At 46.8% G+C, this 20,972-nt stretch overlaps 2 protein-coding genes across 2 annotated transcripts in view; one reads left to right on the top strand and one right to left on the bottom strand.

The window, feature by feature from the left end:
* Positions 1 to 9,501, top strand: part of LOC1274973 (uncharacterized) — a 77,554-nt gene extending 68,053 nt beyond the window's left edge. The window contains 1 exon segment of the mRNA XM_061652123.1: positions 51 to 9,501. Coding sequence (XP_061508107.1) covers positions 51 to 2,669 — 2,619 coding nt within the window. The 3' untranslated portion in view covers positions 2,670 to 9,501.
* Positions 9,502 to 11,783: 2,282 nt separating this feature from the next.
* LOC5667390 (uncharacterized protein CG5098) lies at positions 11,784 to 19,174 on the bottom strand. Its single transcript, XM_001688493.2, has 9 exons — positions 18,180 to 19,174; positions 17,886 to 18,103; positions 17,679 to 17,822; positions 17,357 to 17,607; positions 16,907 to 17,282; positions 16,740 to 16,827; positions 15,516 to 16,669; positions 14,374 to 15,444; positions 11,784 to 14,270 (listed from the first exon to the last, which is right to left on the bottom strand). Exons 2-9 carry the CDS (start codon positions 17,949 to 17,951, stop codon positions 13,674 to 13,676), a joined length of 3,747 nt encoding a protein of 1,248 aa, XP_001688545.2. The 5' UTR covers positions 17,952 to 18,103; positions 18,180 to 19,174; the 3' UTR covers positions 11,784 to 13,673.
* Between the last annotated feature and the right edge of the window lie 1,798 nt (positions 19,175 to 20,972).

A 20,972-nucleotide genomic window follows, 5' to 3' on the forward strand; every position in this document is an offset into this window, starting at 1 on the left:
GTGATTGAAACCATCAACACCAATTCTGCACCTGTGTCTTAATTTTACAGGTCGGTGATGAAGTGAACGGCATGGTTATGGTCCGTTCGGCTGACAACCGCCAGGGTGTCTGTCCGGTCAAGTACTTGCAGGAGGTCTGACAACCGGAAGAGGAAAAACTCGACCGGGATCGTGATAAAGATTATCGACAGCATACAGGAACTACCGGCAAGAGCACGGGGACAAGCACGACTGCAAAATCAAGCCGAAAAGAAGCAGCAGCTGCTGCTGCTGCAAGTGGGCAACGGCATGAGAGCCGAGAGCCAAAGGACCAATGTCACGCCAGTGGCCATCACTATCACCGCGAGAGTCGCAACAACTTCCACAAATCGTACGATCGCAGCTGGGAGAAGTGGGAAAAGTTCCGGGAGAAAAAGATGGAAATGATGAAGGCCCACAAGTACAACGTGGAGCACCGGCTAAAGTACGACAACCAGGAGCGCATTTTGTACCGACATCACTTCAACTATTATCCAGTGAAGCGGCCACGGCCTCGGAAAACTTCATTAGAGCCGAATTGGTATACGGAGAACATCTATTCGAATCAATCGATCGACAATTCGGACGGCGAGTTGGGCGTCGGGTTTGGACGGGGTGGGCCACACGGGTTGGGCGGCACTGGTGGGGGACGCGACATCAACGGTAACATGAGCATGGCCGGGCTGGAGGATGACGGTATCTTCACCATCGACGGTCACTTCGAGCGTCGGCACAACTATCCTAAATCGAACAGTTGCTGCTTCGGCGTGAACCGAATGCGGGACATCGACGAGCTGGGCGACGGGCAGGAGCGCGAGGGGTGGACTGAGCGGTGTCCCAAAATCCCAAAGTCATATTCGTTCAGCACGTCGCGCAGCATGGGCGTAGGTTTTAACATGGCAAAGCTGTACAATCGTAACAGCTTCGAGATGCCGGAATTTCCGAGCCACCGTCGGCGCAATGGGGAAGGTGAGCGGGCGGTGGTACGGATGTGTGATCGGGAGGGTTGCTTTAACGAGACGTGCTTCAGCAAGGATGAGAAAAACTTTTACAACAACAATAATCTACACAACAATAACGTTAACAATAACAGCATTCATAGCGCGAACAATAACACTTACCGTCATAACAACAGTAACATCATCAGCGAGTGGAACCTGCGCAATCGGAACAATCTGCGGGCCGGAGCAGGAGAAGGCGGCGATGCTATTGCACTACGGCCGCAGTACGTTATGGAGGAGGACTTTGATCTGTTCGACGATGACGACGAGGATGGCGAGAACGAGGAGGACGAAGATGAGCGTGATCGGGATGAGCACGAGGAAATAGAGAGCGATCTTAACACGCTGTATGCTGAGGATCGTCACTCCATCGCATGCGGTGACTACGGTGGAGTGGCACGCGAACTGTACGGTCACCCATCGCGCATCGGACCAGGCCACGTAGCCGATCTGTACAGAGATCGGCAGCGGTCGAAGCAACTGCTCCACGGTGGACTGGATCGCGCGTGCAAATTCGCCGACGTTGAGTATACCGACAACTATCGACGATCATTTGAAGATTTTTTCAACCAAAACTGCTGCATCGAGCGTAACCATCGGCAGCTGCAAGACAGTGGACGGTTTCTTCTCAAGGCACCTACCACTCCAGCGAAAAACAAAAGCATGCTCGAGGTAAAACCACCCAACCGGTTCGATGACACCTCCTCGGACTCGACCGACTTGGAGCTGGAGGATTTCAACTTCGATTTTGAGAAGTACTGGGAAGAGCTGGAAAAACCGTCACCAACCTCCCCGAGCGAGCTGGAAGAGCGCAAAACGGCGGGTCGTAGTGCGATGGCTGGAGCAGGATCGGCTACCGCACCTTCCAAGAAGGTTAAGAATGTTAACCTGAGCCGATGCTATAACAACGGCACAGTTATCGACATCTATCACGACGACGATCCGTATCATCGTGACCATTACCACTACCGAGAGGGAGGTATCGGTAAGTCGAACAATCACAGCCATAGTCATCGCCATCGGACCAACCAGCCAGGCAGAAGTAAGCTGTCGAAACACAAAGTCTATCCGGCAGATCGTGACAAGCGGCTGTACGGAGAGCTGGTGGCAGATGCCGGCCATCATCATCAGGAGAAGAGATCAACGACAGCGGCACCGCACGAATCGACCAGTGCCAAGACGCTCGACCCAGCGGGGAATACGATCAGCGGCAACAGTAACGCGATCAGCTTCCTGAACAACATCTTTTCCATCTACAAACCGAACAAGTACTCGCCGCTGAACTGTCACGTCGAGCAGAACTATCTGAAAAACATTCCCGCCAAAAAGATGAACATTGTGGCAAGTTCGGCCGCCCGGCCGCTCGGTGCCGGCACGGATCGACATCCGGCTGCGACCGGTAGCGATCCGTCCTCGACCAAGCGCCCGCTAACGGTGCATCCCACCAAACCGTCCGTTGCGTCGATCGCTACCGCAGCGCGACGCAATGCCGCCCGGCCCGAGTCCACCAAGGACCCGCAGGCACGGTTCCAGATCATACCGGAGAAAACGGGCGTCAAAATATCGCCTCTCTACCGGCTCGACGCGCAGGACTATCGGCGGGCGCGCTATAAATTGAAGAGCACTTCACGCCCCCTGTCATTCTGGTGAAAGTTGCTCGACTGTTCGTACTATTCGGATGGCCGGCTGGACGGGTTGCCAGTAGTGAAGAAGACGCGGCGACACACCAAATATCTCAAGTACTGAATTCACACACACACACTCACACAGACACCTCACATACCTGTCACAGATCACATCAGATCACCAAGCACCACACACTCACACCGTTTGCATCGAACATCTGTTGCTCTTCCCAAAGTCGTCACCAGCAAACAACTACAGATTCCTCTAGATTCCCGCAGACAGTCCACCATCGAATGAAACGCCTATTATTGAATGACGCCTTTTGCAGAAGATGTGGGGATTGGTTAACGGCCAGTAAGATTCGATGGGTGATGATTCCCACCCACACCCCTCGTACCCGAATATACCAATTCCGCGTACAACCCCCAAAACCCAAACCAAAGCATAGCCGAAAGCGATTGCCATTTTAATGACCGTACCGATCCTGCATCACGTCGCACACAAGTCGCATCCGCATCATATTGTTGTCTCATCATCATTCGGTGTCTTTCGATGTTCTTTGTATCAGTGTACCATTATGTCAGTGTCCTTTAACGCCGAGGAAATCGAGGATGTAACCACCCTCCTCTATTCCTAATCACAAACAAGTCTCACTCATCTGTTTCATCAGTGTAAACTCTGCCACTACTCGCAAAACAAACATACAAAATCGATTTTGATACATTTTTCTCCCGCTGTGAGGGAGTGAGTTTTTATATGAGGTAAAACAAAAGGAAGAAGAGCAAGAAGAAAAAAGAAAACCAATTCGACACGACCGCATCCGCAGACCAAAACAAGCGAAATCATTACAGGCAGACTGGCACTAATGGAGGTAGCAAACACATCCTTTAAGGCAATGTTTGATAGGAACCAATCCCTGGTCCTGGACACAAGCGCACCCACATCTTTGATATTGACATTTGCACCGCAAGGCTAGTTTGGAGAACCTGTTTTTTGGGGGCAGTTTTTGTCGAAAGAAGCCTAGGAACAAGAAAGGGATTGTCTAGTATCCAACTGGAGTACAATACAGTTCACCCTTGTGTGTTTTTGGCATTCGAGTCCCCGATTGGTTGTACGATGGTATAATTTTCCTGTTACTGTTAGGTAGACTTTCAAAGGTAAACGAACAGAGTAACATTTCGCAAAACAAAAAACAATAATACAAAAACGAACATACTACTTGCTTAACGGATCTGTATCTGCGATCACAATGTTGTACCATGTCTAACCAGACCGATTTTAACATTTGAAGCATAGAATTTTGCAAAAACCAAACACATCAAAGGGCGCAAGCCAGCAATGTAATATCTAATATCCATCGTTACCTGTACATACCCACCCGTGTTACGTTACGCTCATTAGGAAATTTTAAATATCTCAAAACCGGAACGAAATGGTTGAGCCTTTTTTCCGTGCTACTAGAATCTTTCCAAAAATATCAACTACTAATCAACCCGGCATCTGCTGCGTCACACAAGTCATTGGTGTTGGTGTACAATGGCAAGATGGGCATACATTGTGTACATTAATACATACAGAGTCTTCATAGTCCATTGCGAACAGACACACTCAGTTGCAATAGTACATACTGGGTACACAAGCAGACATTCATACATTAAGTCATTTTTGCGCACATTTTGACGCCCTACTGTAGAGAAGATTAATCCTCTTATAGTCTAGCCCTATAATAGTCTCTGTAGCTAGTACAAGTCGACACCTTCCTAACTTTCCTCTAGGTTTCAGATAGTTCCGGATTTAGCTTAGCTTTCATTCAATCTAGCCTTAGTTTGCCGAACTTCTGGGGTAGTTTCAAAGGTTGAATTTAATACACTCTTAGCGAAAGCTCCTTTTCCCCCCTCCCTTAGGCTGCACAGTAGACGGTGAAACTGTGAAATGGCTTTCGAGCGTTGCAATGCCTCCTGCTCCCACTACCACGTGTAGAAATAAAACGGACTATCCTTCGCCACCAACGCTTTGAAATGCGTTTGGGCAGGGGAACAGAGAAACCCCCTTTGTGATAATGTTCCGAATAGAGCCCATATACAGACACACACACCTCCGAGCCGTGCAAGTCGTGCTCTCCGTGCTCCCCCCTTCCCCATTTCGCCAAACCAACGACCACTTCCACTATATACTGGAACGATAGAATGGCATTTATCAGCGGCCAGTGCAAGATTTGCCCGAATACTACGAACGCGGTAAGAAATGTAGAAGAATTTTCTATACCACTATCATGTGCACTGGTAGCTAATCTCAAAAAAGACTCCAACTTCTGAGCCACAGGCTCAATTGGCAGTTCCCACAATTTAGGCGCTCTTGAGTGAAGCTACTGTGCATATGCTAGTAGTAAGGAAAGTTCACTAATACAATAGTGCATTAGAAATGGTATTCTTGGTTCAGCAACTTATTCAATCGTGTTATCAAATACTAGTATTTCCGATGTTGGTATTGATAAAGCGGGAACTATTCACCTGTCAGTATCCGTCGATGGATGTCTTAAGGGGATGTACACATAAATGTTACGATCATTTCAAGCTGCTGTTATTTTACAAATGACTTCCATGTCTGTCGTTTTTACTGTGAAATTTTCAAGGAGTGTCGAGTTATGAGCGAAAGAGTTACCTCAATTGCTTCATTCACCTGATTTAGTGCGTTGTGTACTCTTGATCGATTAGCATTGAGTGTGTCTCTGAAGTGTGCAAATTTTGATGACTGTAGATTAATGAACCATTTAAATTTATTTTATTTTATGTCAAATGGATTCATTCAATCAAATCACATATTTTTATCTAAAAAAAATCAGAAAAAACATAATTAAAAACTTGTTATGATGATTAATTTAAATATTTAGTTTTTCCAAATTCCATTGAATGTGTCATGATTTTAACATTATCATGATGTTCGCATCACTCACCTGCTCGCGCTCATTTCGCTCGACCAAAAAAGGTACAAAGTCCCAATGAGAAGTCTAAACTAATTTGCAAAAGCAAATAGCAGCTATCTGTTGTTGTACATTTTGAGTTACGATTTTTTTTCACACAAAACAGTGAATCTTGTTTTGTTATAGACTGTCAATAGTAAGCAGCCTGCTTACTTGCTGACCAAACAGTAGCTTACATCAGTACAGTACAGCATTAACAAAAGGAGCTTTCGAGCGTTTCTAACATAACTCACTAGATTTAGTAGTAACAGCTTTAGCAAACTAAAAGTACGATACATAGAACAAACTACATAGATACACCACAGAATCGTAGTGAAGTGCTGTAGCCAGAAGCGCTGAAGAAGCGTTTGCAATGCCGTGCAACATTGCCACCTAGCGTTATCCTTACTAGAGCTTCTACTATTGTTTCAGCTGGTAGTGTAGCTGCCAGAGAGCTTCTATTACACCGTTCACTAAAACGTATATTGCTGGTTGGTAGTATTTTTAACCTCCTGCTGCACCCTACGGTAACGTTATTTGGGTGCGTTCACACCCCAGTATTTTTCCTTAACTTGTAGCTAACCTTTCGTTAACTTAGCTAAATGTGTATGACGGTTAAATTAGAACGAATGGTTTTGGATCTTCCGCCTACCATGGTGTCAGTGGTGATAAGCGTACGCAGCTCAACCACAGGTTTGTTTGATTTACTAGCGAATGAACGTTATGCCGCATTTCTTTCTTATGGTGCATCGCTGTAGGCGAACCGATTGTTGTTCCACCTGTTCCAGGTGTACAACTTACGGAACGCTTTTCACAGTCGATCGATGTAGACGGAACCCTTACTTATCCGGTACCGATCGTTAGGAGTAGAAGTGTCACCTCTGTTTATCCATTTTTTCCTCTCTTCATCCCCCTCAGATCAGATAGCATTTTATTGGGAACCATTTCGTCATGGTAGAAGAAAGAAGCGTCATGAATAAAAAAAACTCGCATATGAACGGTTTGCAGATCATTTGCATCGTTTCCAGCGTAACATACCACAACACACAGTACCAGAGCTTACAGTAACCGTTTGTATCCCATACTGGGGAGGGGGGGAGGCAGGTACGCTACATTTTTATTCACGTACCAGGCAACTCTCTACTTAACTATATACCGATATACGCGTAATAGGATACTCTCATGTAGAAAAACGCACCAAGCCTAAAATAAAATTTAAAAATACACGCTGCGCACTATGGACGGTGGCAACCAGTAATAATACACGCATATAAGCCCCGCCTCATTTTCCCCAAATCCATCCTCACGTCACTAGCGCACGATGATGTCACACTTAGTAGCAGAAGTAGTACACACGCAAACAGGAAGCTTTATCCGTTATCATTCTTTTGCTAGGGCATACGGGCCGTCGGTAGTAGCGCACTTACATTATTGGGTTTAGAAACGATTGTTGATGCGGTTAACGGGAAAGTTGAACCATGTTTGGCCCCTCTTATACACGCAACATGCAATTTAAAACCCCCCCAAGCTATACTAATGAATGTGATGTAAATTAAGTCCTTAGTATACCGTAACACAAGCAGGCACATAAATACAACAGTCAACTAAAAGTACCATGTACGTCTGGACAATTATAATTGGCCGTACAGTACAGTGGACGAAGCACATTTATGTATATGTGTGCGTGTATTTAGTTCGCTGTAACACTTGAATTGAAGCAGTGGAGTGAACAGATCCTTTTATCACGTTTTCACATAAACACAACATCTGGCTTCGGTCTTTGTTTATCGCGCCAGTTTTAGCAGCATGAAGATGGCGGATGCGCGTCTGGACGCAACGCTGCGTTGTTTTAGCTTTACACACACACAGACAACACACACACATTGATAAATTGTTCCGATAGGTTTAAGCAAACCGTAAATTATCATTCCGTTAGCCCATACAGCTGATTCGTTTCGATCAATTTACCGGACAGTGCGCAGACAGAGATTATCGCTCTTAGTGAAGCATCAGTAGCAGCAAGTCTATCAAACCCTTCACATTTGCCTTATCGAGAGAACATGAACGCGACAAAATGGAGCCATTTAGTAGCGAAGTGGGTGCCTCTTAGTTAACGCACGATGTGTGCAAGTTGCGTGTTGCCCCATTCCTGATCGGAAAGCGGCCGTGGCCCCTCTTGCAGTGTCTATCTATAACACGAATTGTTACACAAACTTTGTTGAACGAATGATGATTTTAGAAAAGTGGTTTTGTTTATTCGTTTTCCATTGTGCATTGCATTGCAGCCCTATTAAACACAACAAAAACTGTATGTGATAAACTAATGGTTAGAGCATAATGTTGATGATGATTTACCGAAAAAGGATAATGGATGCAGCCCTGGCGCGATGTAAAATGTAGTTTGTAAACACACACATACACACGTTGGTAGTCTACGAGGGTTAGAAGGAAGGTAGCGTCGGCACAAAGCAGAAATAAAACACTAAAACATCCCCACTACCACCGTGCTTGCACCGTGTGCCACGTGCAATGTTTTAATGTATTGTCCCCCGTCAATGATGTTTATAGCGAGAACTGGATTTGTGTGGATATGTGTGTGTGTGTTGAGGAGGATCGTGTTTAGTACCCATGCTGGAACGATTGCCTAGCCTTTCGGAATAATGCATAGTAAATGGCGGCAGTAGAGGGCGCTGTTGTAGCGGGTTGACGTAGATGTACTGTAACACAGCGTAATGCAACCCTTCCCCATTAGTAGGATGTGGTGACAGCAGCAAGAACATTTTAAATGTGGCAACCTAAAACCTAAAAAACTACACAACACTAAAACGAAATAACATACAGCGATGTGTTACGATGTGTTATGATTGTGTGGTAGTAATTGTTAGTAGTGCGAACCTCGAAAAGGGAAACCCCCATTCTCATATGCTTCAAACATTCGCCCATGCCCATACACGTACGCACCGCATCAAATCATACGCATCAATGTACTAACACCGTTCACTTTCGAGAGAACTATACTGTAGAACTGTGCAATCATCAATCACAATCAGAGAAAAACTCAACCATAACAAAACTAGACAAAGCTGAAATAAAGAACACGAACCAAAGGATATATCTAAGAGATTATGTTACTGTTAATGCATCTGTTTCACTGTTACATATAAGTTTGCCGTATTAAGCATCCCAAATTGAATACTGAATTTAAAGCAATTTGTCTGCTAATTCTGAGCTGATTAATTAATTCTTCCACCGGTGGCGAGCATTAAAATATGTTTCAAAAAGAGTTATAATAACATTACAACAACTTGACAACTTTATCGCAAATGCGTGCAACCAGCAAATGATGATATATTTTGTGCATATTGCGAAAAGATTCCCCATTATTTTAGACATATGTACATTTTGTGATGCAAGTTATCTAAAGAAGTAACACAAATACCAGTGGATGCAGCATGGTTTTGTGTGGCTAGTTTCAGAAAGTAAGTGTTCCGTTGATACAAAGAAACAGCTCACCATAAATCTTACAAGTGTTCCACACCCAGACGAACCACAGGATAGCCAAGAAACAGAAAGGTATAAATCAATCTGTATAAGTATTGAATTCTAGCGCAATATTTTAACGACAATTCAGCTCATAGTATGAATAATTTTCAAAAAAAAAAATAGGCAAATTAAAGAACAAACACTCTCCCACACGTGCACGTCATAAGCGTAGGGTGCGATATAAAATGCGCAAGGTGTGTAACTAAAGGAACATAGTTATGAAATTCCACATCTTCATGTAATAACATACCCACACACAGTCAAACACACACTCTCTATCAGTATCATCATCACCCAGGCAGAGATCATATCACGATCGTGACAGAAATAAAATTCTTTTTCCACGCCTTTTCATTGCCTTTTGTTGGTGTATTTTTTGTCTGAGAAATATGAATATCACATTTAGGAAAGGCTGAACGTTTAAAATTGAAGTAAAAAACAAACTGAAACAATCGACTGCTTAACCACCTTCGGCTGAGTCGTATACATCGCCACCTAAGTCAAGATATGAGGATTATTAGATCGATTAGATCCATTTGTTCGCAATTTACGCAATAATGAGGAAAAAAGTGTAAGTACATCATTAAATAAATAAGTACATTAATACAACGATATACCTCCACGTATACTGACACTAATATACCTTCATTCCTGTTAGTAAAAAGAGAGGAGCTTCTTGTGCACTTTATGCGACCATGTCCTCTCTTCTTCTCCCCCATGTTGGCCTACTCACGATAGAGCACGTCGACGTGACATAGCCTGGTCAACAATCATTCTCCAGGAAATATGAATGTCCCTGGCTGCAGCCTCTCATCTATGTAGACACCCGATCTCGGACAGATCGCTGTTCTCGCTGTTGTCCTACCAATGATGTCAATATCATCCGCGAAGCCAAGACTTTGAAGAGATCGGTAGAGGATCGTGCCACTGATGTCGTTGTCTAGTCCCTCGCTTCGAATGATACCTTCCAGGGCGATGTTGAAGAGCAGACAGGAGAGTCCGTCACCTTGCCTCAGCTCCCTGTGAGATTCAAACGATTCCGACGTCAAGTTGGATGTTCTCACTTTGCACTGCAACCCGTTCATGGTGGCCTCTAACTGCCGGATCAACTTCCCAGGGAATTGGTACCGCTGCATGCTCATTCCGTTCTATGGTGCCGTGGCCGCCTTGAAGTCAATGAACAGGTGGTGCGTAGGGGTCTGGCGCTCCCGGCACTTCTGGAGCATCTGCCGTAGAGTTTAAATTGGGTCAGTGGTGGATTTACCTTCAACAAAACCCAGCTTGGTAGCTGCCGAAGAAATTTGTAGCAAGGGGCACTGGTATGTATGTGTCTCATACCTGAACAGAAAACGGGAAAATGTCAGCCTTCTGAAGCAGATATTTTACGGAAATAAAAACGTGCCGACAATTTCCCATTCTTGTTCACTTCATGGTACTGGTACTTCATGCATGGTATTTTGGTATGCAGGTATGGTATTTAAACTATCATTGTGTTCCAAAAACTCCCTTCTCGGCTCATCGAAATCTACGGCCTTACAAGGACTGCCAAGACTTGCTTTCACCACGAGATTCGAGTCGTTTCTTCGGTTCGTTTAGTGGTACGATCCAAATGCGATTCAACAATAGCAATTACCAGGTTGCAATCACCAGGAAATGCCAGAATTATAAGCCATGAGTTTACAAGTGTCCTCATCATTTTCACACTTCCTGGATTGTTTGTTTTGGAAAGTAAACTTTATACAACAGGAATTGGAATCTGCGGCACCCTTATTGGACTGGATCATTTTGGATCCAACAGCATTTTCCAATGTACCTGTCCAAAAAGGGTGCCGTAGAGTCGAAATCCCGTCACAAGAAGTTCACTTCCAGAAAGAAAGTTTCGTTACGTTATGAGAACCTCGGAAGAACACTGTAAAATGTTTTATGAGATAGATCGATCATCTAGTATAGCGATCTCAAACCTCTGGTCTCTGGCGTGAACATAGGTGGTCCGCGAAAGATTTGATTGGTGAACATAGTGGTCCGCAATCCTAAAAAGGTTAAAGAGCACTGATCTAATGTTCAACGATCTTTTACAAAATTTGAAATTCAGCGATCTCTTCAAGATGATTAAAATCTGGTAGATTTTTCGTTTCGAATTTCCATTCCAAAATGTTTTCAACGGCCTGGATTACATATAGCCAGAAAAACCTTTCTCAATCTTCTCTACCATCTCGAGATTATAGCCGTCAGTTGGAGTCACTGCTTTTTAAACATGTACCTTTGCAGTAGACAGGTATCCGAACACAAGGCTACGTGTGATCAGCAAGTTTTACATTATTCAGCAAGTTTAAATCCTATTTCAGATCCTATTTTTTTAAATATATCACACTGTTCTAGTGACATGCTGAAATTTCAACTTCAAGATGGCAAAAACAAGAAATGGGATGACTATTAGATTCGATCAAGCACATGACTTACACACGATGTCACCTATTAAGAAAAAATACAAACCACATTAAGTAAGGCAACTAAAGGATGTACTCAAGATCGCTGAAGCCAAACCCACCGCCAATAAATACGAAAGAGCAAAACAACAAAAATAACCAAACCGGTCTGCAACAACAACCCCCAAAATCTCTCAAAATGCCGATCGCTTCATTTCATAAAACTTACATTGGTTTTATTATCCGAATTTTGTTCGACTTTTAATGCAAAAACGACATACTTCTACAGTAGAATTTGATCTGTTTTAAATTTTATTTTCTTTGTATTTTACTATCTCTGTTTACTGCATTTGTTTTGTTGCTTTTACCTTCTGTTTGTCTCTGGTTTTGTTAAATAACTTTCTTTTCCATATTTTTACACTTCTTTTTAAACGGTAAATCACATGCATTCGACAAATTTTACACAGAAACTTGTCTTTACAAATTCAGCTTTCGCTCGCCGTTGCCCGCACTCGCCCTACACAGCTGCGGCTTATCGGCGCATACATCGCACTCCGCATACAGTGTAGCCGTCCCCCTCTTCCCGACCATCTATTACGTGTAATGTTGTCCAAAATGTGGAACAACGATCGTTGCGCATTGATTGTTTCGATCGAGCAGTATCGGCGATATCGGCATCAGCTTCGTTTGTCCGTTTGTCCACTACACTTTCTAGCCACAATGATGCACAAGGTGGAATATCCTTTAGCGTCTAACCCCCCCTTCCCTATTATAGTACAAAAACTGACCACGATTAGTTTAATCAATACGCTAATTCAAGTAAACTATGGCTTATTCAGAATAAAATGTTTGTCATGCTACGTAGTGTGTTTCGATTTGCTCATTACGTCTCCTTTTCTCCGAATACAAAAATATCTTTGTATATGAACCATGGCGAACGCTAGTGATGGCCCTGACTATACGATTACAATTAACTTAAAAACTGTTTTCATCTTACGAGCATTGTTAAGTATTTGTATATATATATATTTATATTATAGAAATCAAACACATTGCCGTGCTGTTTCATCACTTGTGAAGGTTTAAAATTCGCATGTGCCACCACGTTCCCATCCCGGGGGACAATGTTTTGCTAGCTTCGGCAGTTACTTGATTCTCGAATCGAAGTGAAATTAGGCTTCTTTTTTGACTGAAAGTTGGTTTGGTTGTGGTTCGATAACTATAACTATGTACAATTAAGAACGAAGAGCGGTATGCACTAGAATAAGAGAGATTCGTTGATAGTAAAACGAAATTAAAAGACTATTTGATTCAGTGTGGACTAAAACGCTTTTAGACTAAAACGAAAACCCCGAAACACGCACACCACGATCGCAATATACATAAAGCATTGCCAAAATGCGCCATTATGAGAGTATTCTTTCCAGTTGGGGAAATGGAATGTCGTTAACGATTTGCGATAACACCTTTCTTGTTCTGCTACCACTGCTGAAAGTGAATGTTTTTTTTTAGCTAAAATGATTGTTTTGTGCATTTACAATGTTTCATGCATATCCGAAACCCTTGATCCGGACTATATTGAGGGTACGCACGTGGAGTACGCACGTGGAGTGAAATAAATATAAAAATATAGCCAAAATACGTATTTCGCTGCTGCCACCAACTATCATGCAGCGCCAGCACCTTAAAATCTTATCCGGCAGGAGTGGAACTAAACATGGGCAATACTAAAACTAGCAAAACATTTGCGGCACGATTGAAATGTCCCCCCACACTCCCCTCCTACCCAGCGCGATTCGCAGCCTTCAAGCGGGACAAGCGATACGGCATTGCGTTACGGTCGTAATTATACTGAAGATAGTGACAAGAGCGTTCTTCTAGTTAAGTGTGATTATGTGCAGTTTATGAACACATTAACATTTTACAACTTACTGTTACACAGCAATCATAAAAAAGCTTCCTTGTATACGGCTTGCCAGAAGGGCCCCCCACCTCTCTCAATTCCATGCTGTGAGTGGCGCTAGCTAAAATGATTCTCACTCGATCAGTCCTTTCTCCATTGAATTTGATCTATCCTGTTCACACCATCACGAGAACGATTCATGACGCACTGGTAGTCAGGGCCAGCGTCTCTTTGCTTGACTTGGCCTCCTTCTTCAGCTGCTTGGTCGTCGCCAGTGGCGCAACAGTAGCAGCAACAGCACCACCACCACCACCAGTGGCATCAACCTCCTCCACCTTAGACACATCGTTTACGCTTCCGCCCGAATGGCCCGAGTGCCGGTCGCAGAAGGATTGGAAATCCTCCGTCAACTTCCAGTGCTGTTTGTGGGCGCAGATGTAGTGCGCCTTGGCGTGGCATCCCTGATGCAGGCAGCTCAGCACGGCGCCATAGTTTCGGCACAGCTGGCACTGATGCCGACAGCAGTTCCAGATGGCAGCCTCCAGCCCGACAATGCGCGTCCCAACCATATACACGCCGGGCGCCCACACCAGACAGTCCTCGTGCGTCCACACCTCGTACGTGTTATCGCTCGCCTTGACCATGCCGTAGAAAATCTCGCACGCCGACCGATCGACCACATCGTCGCACGGTTCCTGCTTCAGTGCCATCGCTTTGGCACTGCTCGGTCCTGCCGGTGCGCCGGGTACCGCTGCCGCAGCTCCGGCGGCGTTTTTTCGCTTCTTACCCTTGGGCTGGAATAGAAAATTGACAAGAGGCAGAGGATTATCATTAAGCAGTGCAACAAAGTGTGATCGAATGCCGACTTGCAGCGGTCTAGCGAAGTCGTATGCTTACCCCGCCTTGCTGCTGCTGCTCTTTCAGCTTTTCCGCGGCCCGCCGCTGCTTCGCCTGGCTCGATTCGAGATCTTCGCGCGTTCGCCGCACGCTGAAGAAGTCCACATCCACCTGGCTCTGCTCGTACTCGCCCGAGGTCGTGCTGATGATGTACGGTCCGAACAGATCGCCGAGCCGGAACTTATGCGGCCCCGTCTTGCAGAACACGCACATCCAGCTCGTGTCGGTCGTGTCCGCATCGTACTTGGTGCTGAGCGTGCTCACGTGCAGGCCGCGGATTTTGCTGCGCTCCGAGCTGTTCAGGCTGTTGCCGAACTTTTTCGTTTTGTGCTGCGTCTTCTCGCCGTCCTCCTCGCTGATCGGGGCATTGATGACCGTGTGGCTTCCGCTCGACTTGACCTGCACGTACGGCCCCCGGTACTTGCCTCCGCCGCCGGCCTCCGCGCTGGACGTATTATTGGTGCCCGCCCCGGACCAGGCACCGCCCTCGTCGCGCTCGTCCTGCTTGCTTCCCTTGCCCTTGTTGCCGCTGCCGCCCGCCTTTCCCTTCTTGCCCGCGGCCGGGCCTTTTTTACCGGGCTTTCCCTTTTTCTGCTTGCTGTTTAGCGCCTTCAGACCGAGCATCGGCGGCCCTTCCGGTTCCAGGAACGGGACGGACGGTTTGCCGTTCGACTTTTTCTTCGGTCCGCGCTTGCGTTTCGCGGCCGGCGTACTAGTGGCCATTTCACCGGCCGGTCCTCCCTTGCTGCCAATACTGCGCTTTTGTGCTGGAGTTAGTGGCTTTTTCCCGCTACCCGTCCCGGCCGGACTATCACTGCCGGTTGCTGTTGCTGCTGCTGCTGCTGCCGCTGCGGCCGACGCTGCTAGATCGTTCGATAGCTGCTTCATCACCTCGCTATCGGACAGGTTCTTCGCTGGCGCAGCACTGTCGATCGCTGCTGTCACCGGCTCAACCGCGCTCGAGCCTCGATCCTCACTACTGCTGGCCGATTCGGCTCGTAACACCGAGTCGGTACGCTTCTCCGGTTCCTCCTCGATGCCGGCAAACATTTCCTCTAGCTTATTTTCCACCTGTGGAGTGCGCAAAGGAATATTTTAGCTTTACAATGCTGCAATTGATACACAGCCGCAAGCACACTTACCTCTTCGTAGCTGCTGTCAGCTGCGTTTGCCTTTTTGTCAGCCTTGTGAACGTTTTCCCCATCACCACCACCCTCCGGTACGTCCTTCGCGGGCAGGGCAGGCCCGTTACAATGCATCCCGGACGTAGCAGGCAACCCCTCGTCCACGATGCCGTTCTCGGTTCCGGCCTTGTCGGCGAAAAACTTGGACGCCATCGCTGTCGTCGCCGACACCATGGCGGCGATCTTGTCGATCGTTTCGCAATCGTTCATTGCCGCCGCCGCGGTGCCGCTAAGCTTACCATCCTCAGCAGCTACCGCAACGGGCGGCACTGTGCTGTTCGCGCTCATATTGCTTTGGATGAGGGATTCTAGCAGCTTTTGCTGGTCGGGGGACGCTTCGGCCAGCGGGCCCGCCTTTCGGAAGAGCTCGTGCGGCAAATCGTTCGCGTGCGGCTGACCACCGCTACCTGCCCGGGGGCCAGCACCTTCCACCGGCGCGCTGGCATGTGATGTAGGCTGACTAAGATCGCACTGTGCCGCAGCTAAACCGTGACTGAGCGCATTAATACCTTCGATGGCGAGTGCCGTGATGTCGTTCCGGCCGGTGTGATTCGAGCGCAAGCCGTCCAGCTCGTCGAGCATTGCGGATGCCGTCGGCGGCCCGTCCGTGGATGGTTTGGCGCCGTGGAATAAGGATTTGCCCTCCTCGGGCGGAAAGGCGGCGGCATTCATTTTGTTCGTTTTCTCCGGTTTTCGCCTTCGTCGCGCGTTGCCGTTACTTCTGCTGTTGGACGAATCGACCGAATCTTCGCTCGACGCCATACTGTGACCGGTCGGCGAAGCGGCCGGGTTGGCCAGCGGACAGGCCGGTATCGATGCACCGACGGACAGATCGTGGCTGCTGCCCCCAGCAAGCAACGAGCCAATTGCTCGGGCCGCCACACTGCCCACATCCGGTCCTTCGGCTGCGGACGCCGTAGCGTCCGTGTTTAGCGCTAGCGATGGCACAGCGGCGTTGCTGGTCGGCAAGGGAAATGCACCGGTCAAACAGTCCACCCCGAGCTTGCCATCGATGCTGGACGAGCCGAGCAGCAGGTTGAGCTGTGGTGGGCTTCTACTTCTGGTCGGGCTTAGCGCTGCTGACTGCACCGACGATGATCTCGCCGGCGAGGCTGGAAAGGGCAAACATTGGTTGGTTGTCAGTAAATCTCGTTGCTAGTAGCCAACCACCGATACACCTACTTCGTTTCGGTGAAACCGACAGGGCGTTGCAGTGCATCGTCTGCAAAACGAACTCTTTCACCAAATCCGCCGACTCGAGGTGCGAGAACTGTTACCAGAAAGGGGATCGAAAACGAGATTTAGCGTTACCTTTGCGTATGTATCGAACAGACCAAGCCCATACTTACACAATCGCGTCCATTCTTGCCATCCATTTCGCTGTTGATTTGCTTCGCATCCTTCACCAGCAAGCTGCCCGACACGAGTGCGGCCAGCTCGTTCGCGGTACGGTTGTTCAGTGCTCCTGCACCGAACCCATTGCCGCCGGCCCGCATCATACTCGCACCGATCACACTGCTGCTGTTGCTGCCGTCGTTGATTGCGTTCGTCAGGGCGAAGCTGTTGGACGATGTGCTGCCTGCTCCACCGCCCGTGCCCGGCGTCAGGGATGTGCCCATGCCCTGCATGCGTTCCTTCAGTGCCGCTACCGTGGTCGATTGGATGACGCCGCCCGGAGCCGGACCGACGTTCGCCGATGGTGATGCACGTGCTTGCTGATGGTTGCTGTGGAGGGGAAGAAGTAGGTCCGCATTAAAACACCTACTCGCTCACAAACGTACGCTCTCGCTTTCCCTTACCTTCCGGAAAGGCCACCATCGCCGGCGAGACCGTGAGCGCCCCCGCCGGTGGGAATGTTTGATGGCAGTGTCGTTGAGGAGGTGTGCGTTCCATGCGTCGAGCCGGTCGCCGCCGGCACCGGGACGTTGTTGTGCGCTCCCTTCGGGGACGGCGTGCTGCGGCTGGCGGACGACAGCGTCAGATCGACCGATCCCAATGGCATACCGACGTTTCGGCCGTACCCCTGCAGCAGTGGGTTCATTTCAATGTTCTGCAAAATACGTACAATGTTGATGGTCACACGATAGAAATTCGTAAAAACAAAAACAAAAACGACATTACATTCATCATGTTTCCGCTCATCAGGCTGTACATCTTGTCCTGGTGCGTTGTTGGTGGTGCGGGCCATGTTAACGGCGAGCGTGCCATCGACCGTTCGCTCGACATGTGTGCCAGCTGTGGTTGCCGTGGAACATATGACGGGACCTGTGCAGGGGGGAAAATGCTTTTAGCAGCTGGTACCAGAAATGGCGCGTCTTTCACATATACCTGTAGCGGACTCCACGTAGTGTTCGGTTGCCCTAAACGCCCATGCGGCGGATTGTGCCCAGACATTGCTAGACGTTTATAGCTACTGGGACGCTTGGGACATTCGTGATGCTGCCTTCCCGTCCCGTCCCGTCTGCCAGCCAATCACGCTAGTGATCAACTACTGCGGGCTACTACAAGGAAATTGTAACTGTTGTCGTGTTTCTATGTGAATCTCTCTGGAATTTAAATCAAACAGCATTGGCATTCAGTTGCTCGTTTCACCCTGCCACTCGCACCACTATGTTAATCCACCTCGCGCATTCGGCAATCCCGTATCCTGGGCCTGATCCTGTACCATTGATGCACGCTACACTTTGGCCAGATTATTCATATCGTTTTCCTTCGCTCTCACACACTACGAACGACCGTCGGGAACACAATCCATCTCAAACGATCATTGGAACCGGCATTCGATGAGGGAAACAATGGCAAGCACAAAGTACGATTCCAAACCAGCATGACCTTATATCCTACGCTGACGAACACACCGTTGCGTTGATAATGAACATCGCATCGCACACTCGCATTAATGATGATGATGATGGCGATGGTGATGATGGTGATGGGCCAATGAAAAGGACAAAGCTCTACACACACCTCCAACGCATGAATGGACAGTTCTAGCTAGGACAGTTCGCTTGCCGAGCCGTCACTTCCCGTCCGGATTTGTTGATTGTCCGGCTACTTTTTGCGACACGCGCCGGTTTTACACAGTACCACACACACGCATATTGTGTAAAAATCGATCCGCCAAAGTTATGCTCGCCAATCAACGGGTGAGCGGCAGGGGTGTGTGCGGGTTGGGTGAGTAGTGAACTTGCTTATGCTCGTCGCCGTCCGACGGCTGCACGCATATACACAGCTTCTGCCACATACATACACGCACACGCACCTTTCTCACACAGACCGAGAGGATACGCAAGCCAGCCTGCTCTTCTTTTTTTCCTTCTTTCCTGCCTTCTTTTCTTCTCGCTTGGTGGTGTGTGCGGGCAGATCTCTACGCCATCGAAAGGGGATTAGAGTGTGGCTCTGGCCGGAGCGTCGTTCACGTCGCAGCCGATCACGTTCACGGACACGGCACGCTGGCGCTTTTACTTCTCCCTATTTCTGCTCGCAAACTAACAACTCGGGACAATCACAGTAACGATGCGTATGCTTTTCATTCGCGAAACGGGGTAAAACACGGCAAGAGCAAGCAGTCCCCCATCATCGGTCTCGGGAGGGAAAAAACACCGCCTAATCATCGCACCAAGCTGTCACAGCGCAGCCTGCCGCGATGTTTGCTGCGACGTTCTGCTGCAAGGGGGAGTTCTACTTGGGCAACATCATAAAAAGAACACGTTAGAACAGTGGAAAAATGTATCACTTTTTGCTTTAAAGAATACAGTAGAACGTCGATTATCCGGGGACGGATTAACCGGCAGGCGGCTTAGCCGTGCGCATAAATCTGACAGCTGTTCATGCGTACAGCGAATGTTTGCAGAGATAGTCAAGTGGGTAACCAGTTTCTTATGCAGCTCTGTAGTGTCTAGTGGTATTTTGGAAATTCATTTTTGTTCATGAACAGTTGTTAAACCTATAGTTATTGATTAAAATTATATTCTACTAACGATTAATCGATTGATTTCAGGTGAATTAATCATAAAACTAGTGAATTTCATTTATTTTATATGCGTTTGACATTTCTTGGACCATTATCCGTGCAAGTCGATTAACCGGCAACCGTCCGGTCCCGAGCTGCCCGGATAATCGACGCTCTACTGTACTACATATCCGTGAAAATTGAATAGATAACTTTTTTGCAATATTCCAATTAAAAGGACATGATGTATACCAGCTCGAGGATCTAATAATTCATAAACTCAACTTCAGATGTGGTAATTATCTCTAAAACAAGACTAACGAAAAAATAAGTTCATTTAACCTTCTTTTCTATGACCAAACATGCTCCCTCATCTATATGACCACATACCCGGGTAGGTAATACATTTTACAAGGGAATTTTAATTTTTATTGGTGAAAGAATGTCTTTTTTAAATTATTTTATGTAGCTATAATAACAATACTTCTTTTTATGTTGTAAATGTATGATGTATGGCTTTTAGTTATGTTTATTTAATTCACAGTAAATTGTTCAACTGACACCCCAAGCGCCACAGATTAAGCTTAAACGACTGGAAAATTGAATATCCATAGAAAAAAAATGAAAGCTCCACAGCTTCATTGGTTTGATCAATAGATGGCGTATTAAAACTGATTATTATATTGCTATCCTTTTCTTGCAATGTGTTTCGACAAGTTTCATCTTATCATGACCTATATAGCCTTATAACTTTCTGAGCAAAAATCTATATGAATGGTCGTGTGGTCAGATACGTGGGTATCAACACCAACGACCATTACTCAATTCTCACTTGCTTCAGTGCTGGTGGTTTCCATTGGAGTTTAGTATTTGAACAATCGTATTGCCGTTCTAGTTCTAGCGATGCATAACTTCAATGCGAAACCATACAACAGTACAGAGGAGATGAGAATGCTCCCCTCCAAGCGAGGAAGCTCAACTGGTTGGGGGGTATCCCATCAACAGAGAGCGGCATCAGCTTTTTTTGCTATTTTTAGAATGCATGAGTCGTTTGCCGTCTGCTAAACGAAGTCTTTCTATATTCCGTTTAGGTAGAGAACTTGAGTCGTTTAGAAGCCGTTTAGTGGTCGTTTAGTGGATTTGTGGCACTTGGGACTAAGGGCGGTGGCAACGCTGATCGGATGCGATTTTATCTGACGAGATTTATATGGGATTTGACAGATAACGTCGGACGTGCGATTTCGTCGTCCGACGTTATCTGTCAAATCCCATATAAAAATTTGACAGGCCGTCCGATAAAATCGCATGCTAAAAAGTGTTGCCACCGCCCTAATAGATCTCCACGTCGTCCCGATTGTTGGGGCAATAATTTCTATCTATATGACTTTAGTAGAATATTTGGAGCTAAAAAACTTCTGGAATTACTTCTATAAATATAAGTACATGCATTACTATACATATCA

Source organism: Anopheles gambiae, chromosome 2, assembly GCF_943734735.2.
Source record: "Anopheles gambiae chromosome 2, idAnoGambNW_F1_1, whole genome shotgun sequence".
Lineage (NCBI taxonomy): Eukaryota > Metazoa > Arthropoda > Insecta > Diptera > Culicidae > Anopheles > Anopheles gambiae.

Coding starts and splice junctions, on each gene's coding strand:
- LOC5667390 (XM_001688493.2), bottom strand. CDS start 17,951: ATGTCTGGGCACAATCCGCCGCATGGGCGTTTAGGGCAACCGAACACT. Junction 16,670..16,739: donor GTCGGTTTCACCGAAACGAA/GTAGGTGTATCG, acceptor TGCCCTTTCCAG/CCTCGCCGGCGAGATCATCG. Junction 15,445..15,515: donor CTGACAGCAGCTACGAAGAG/GTAAGTGTGCTT, acceptor CGCACTCCACAG/GTGGAAAATAAGCTAGAGGA.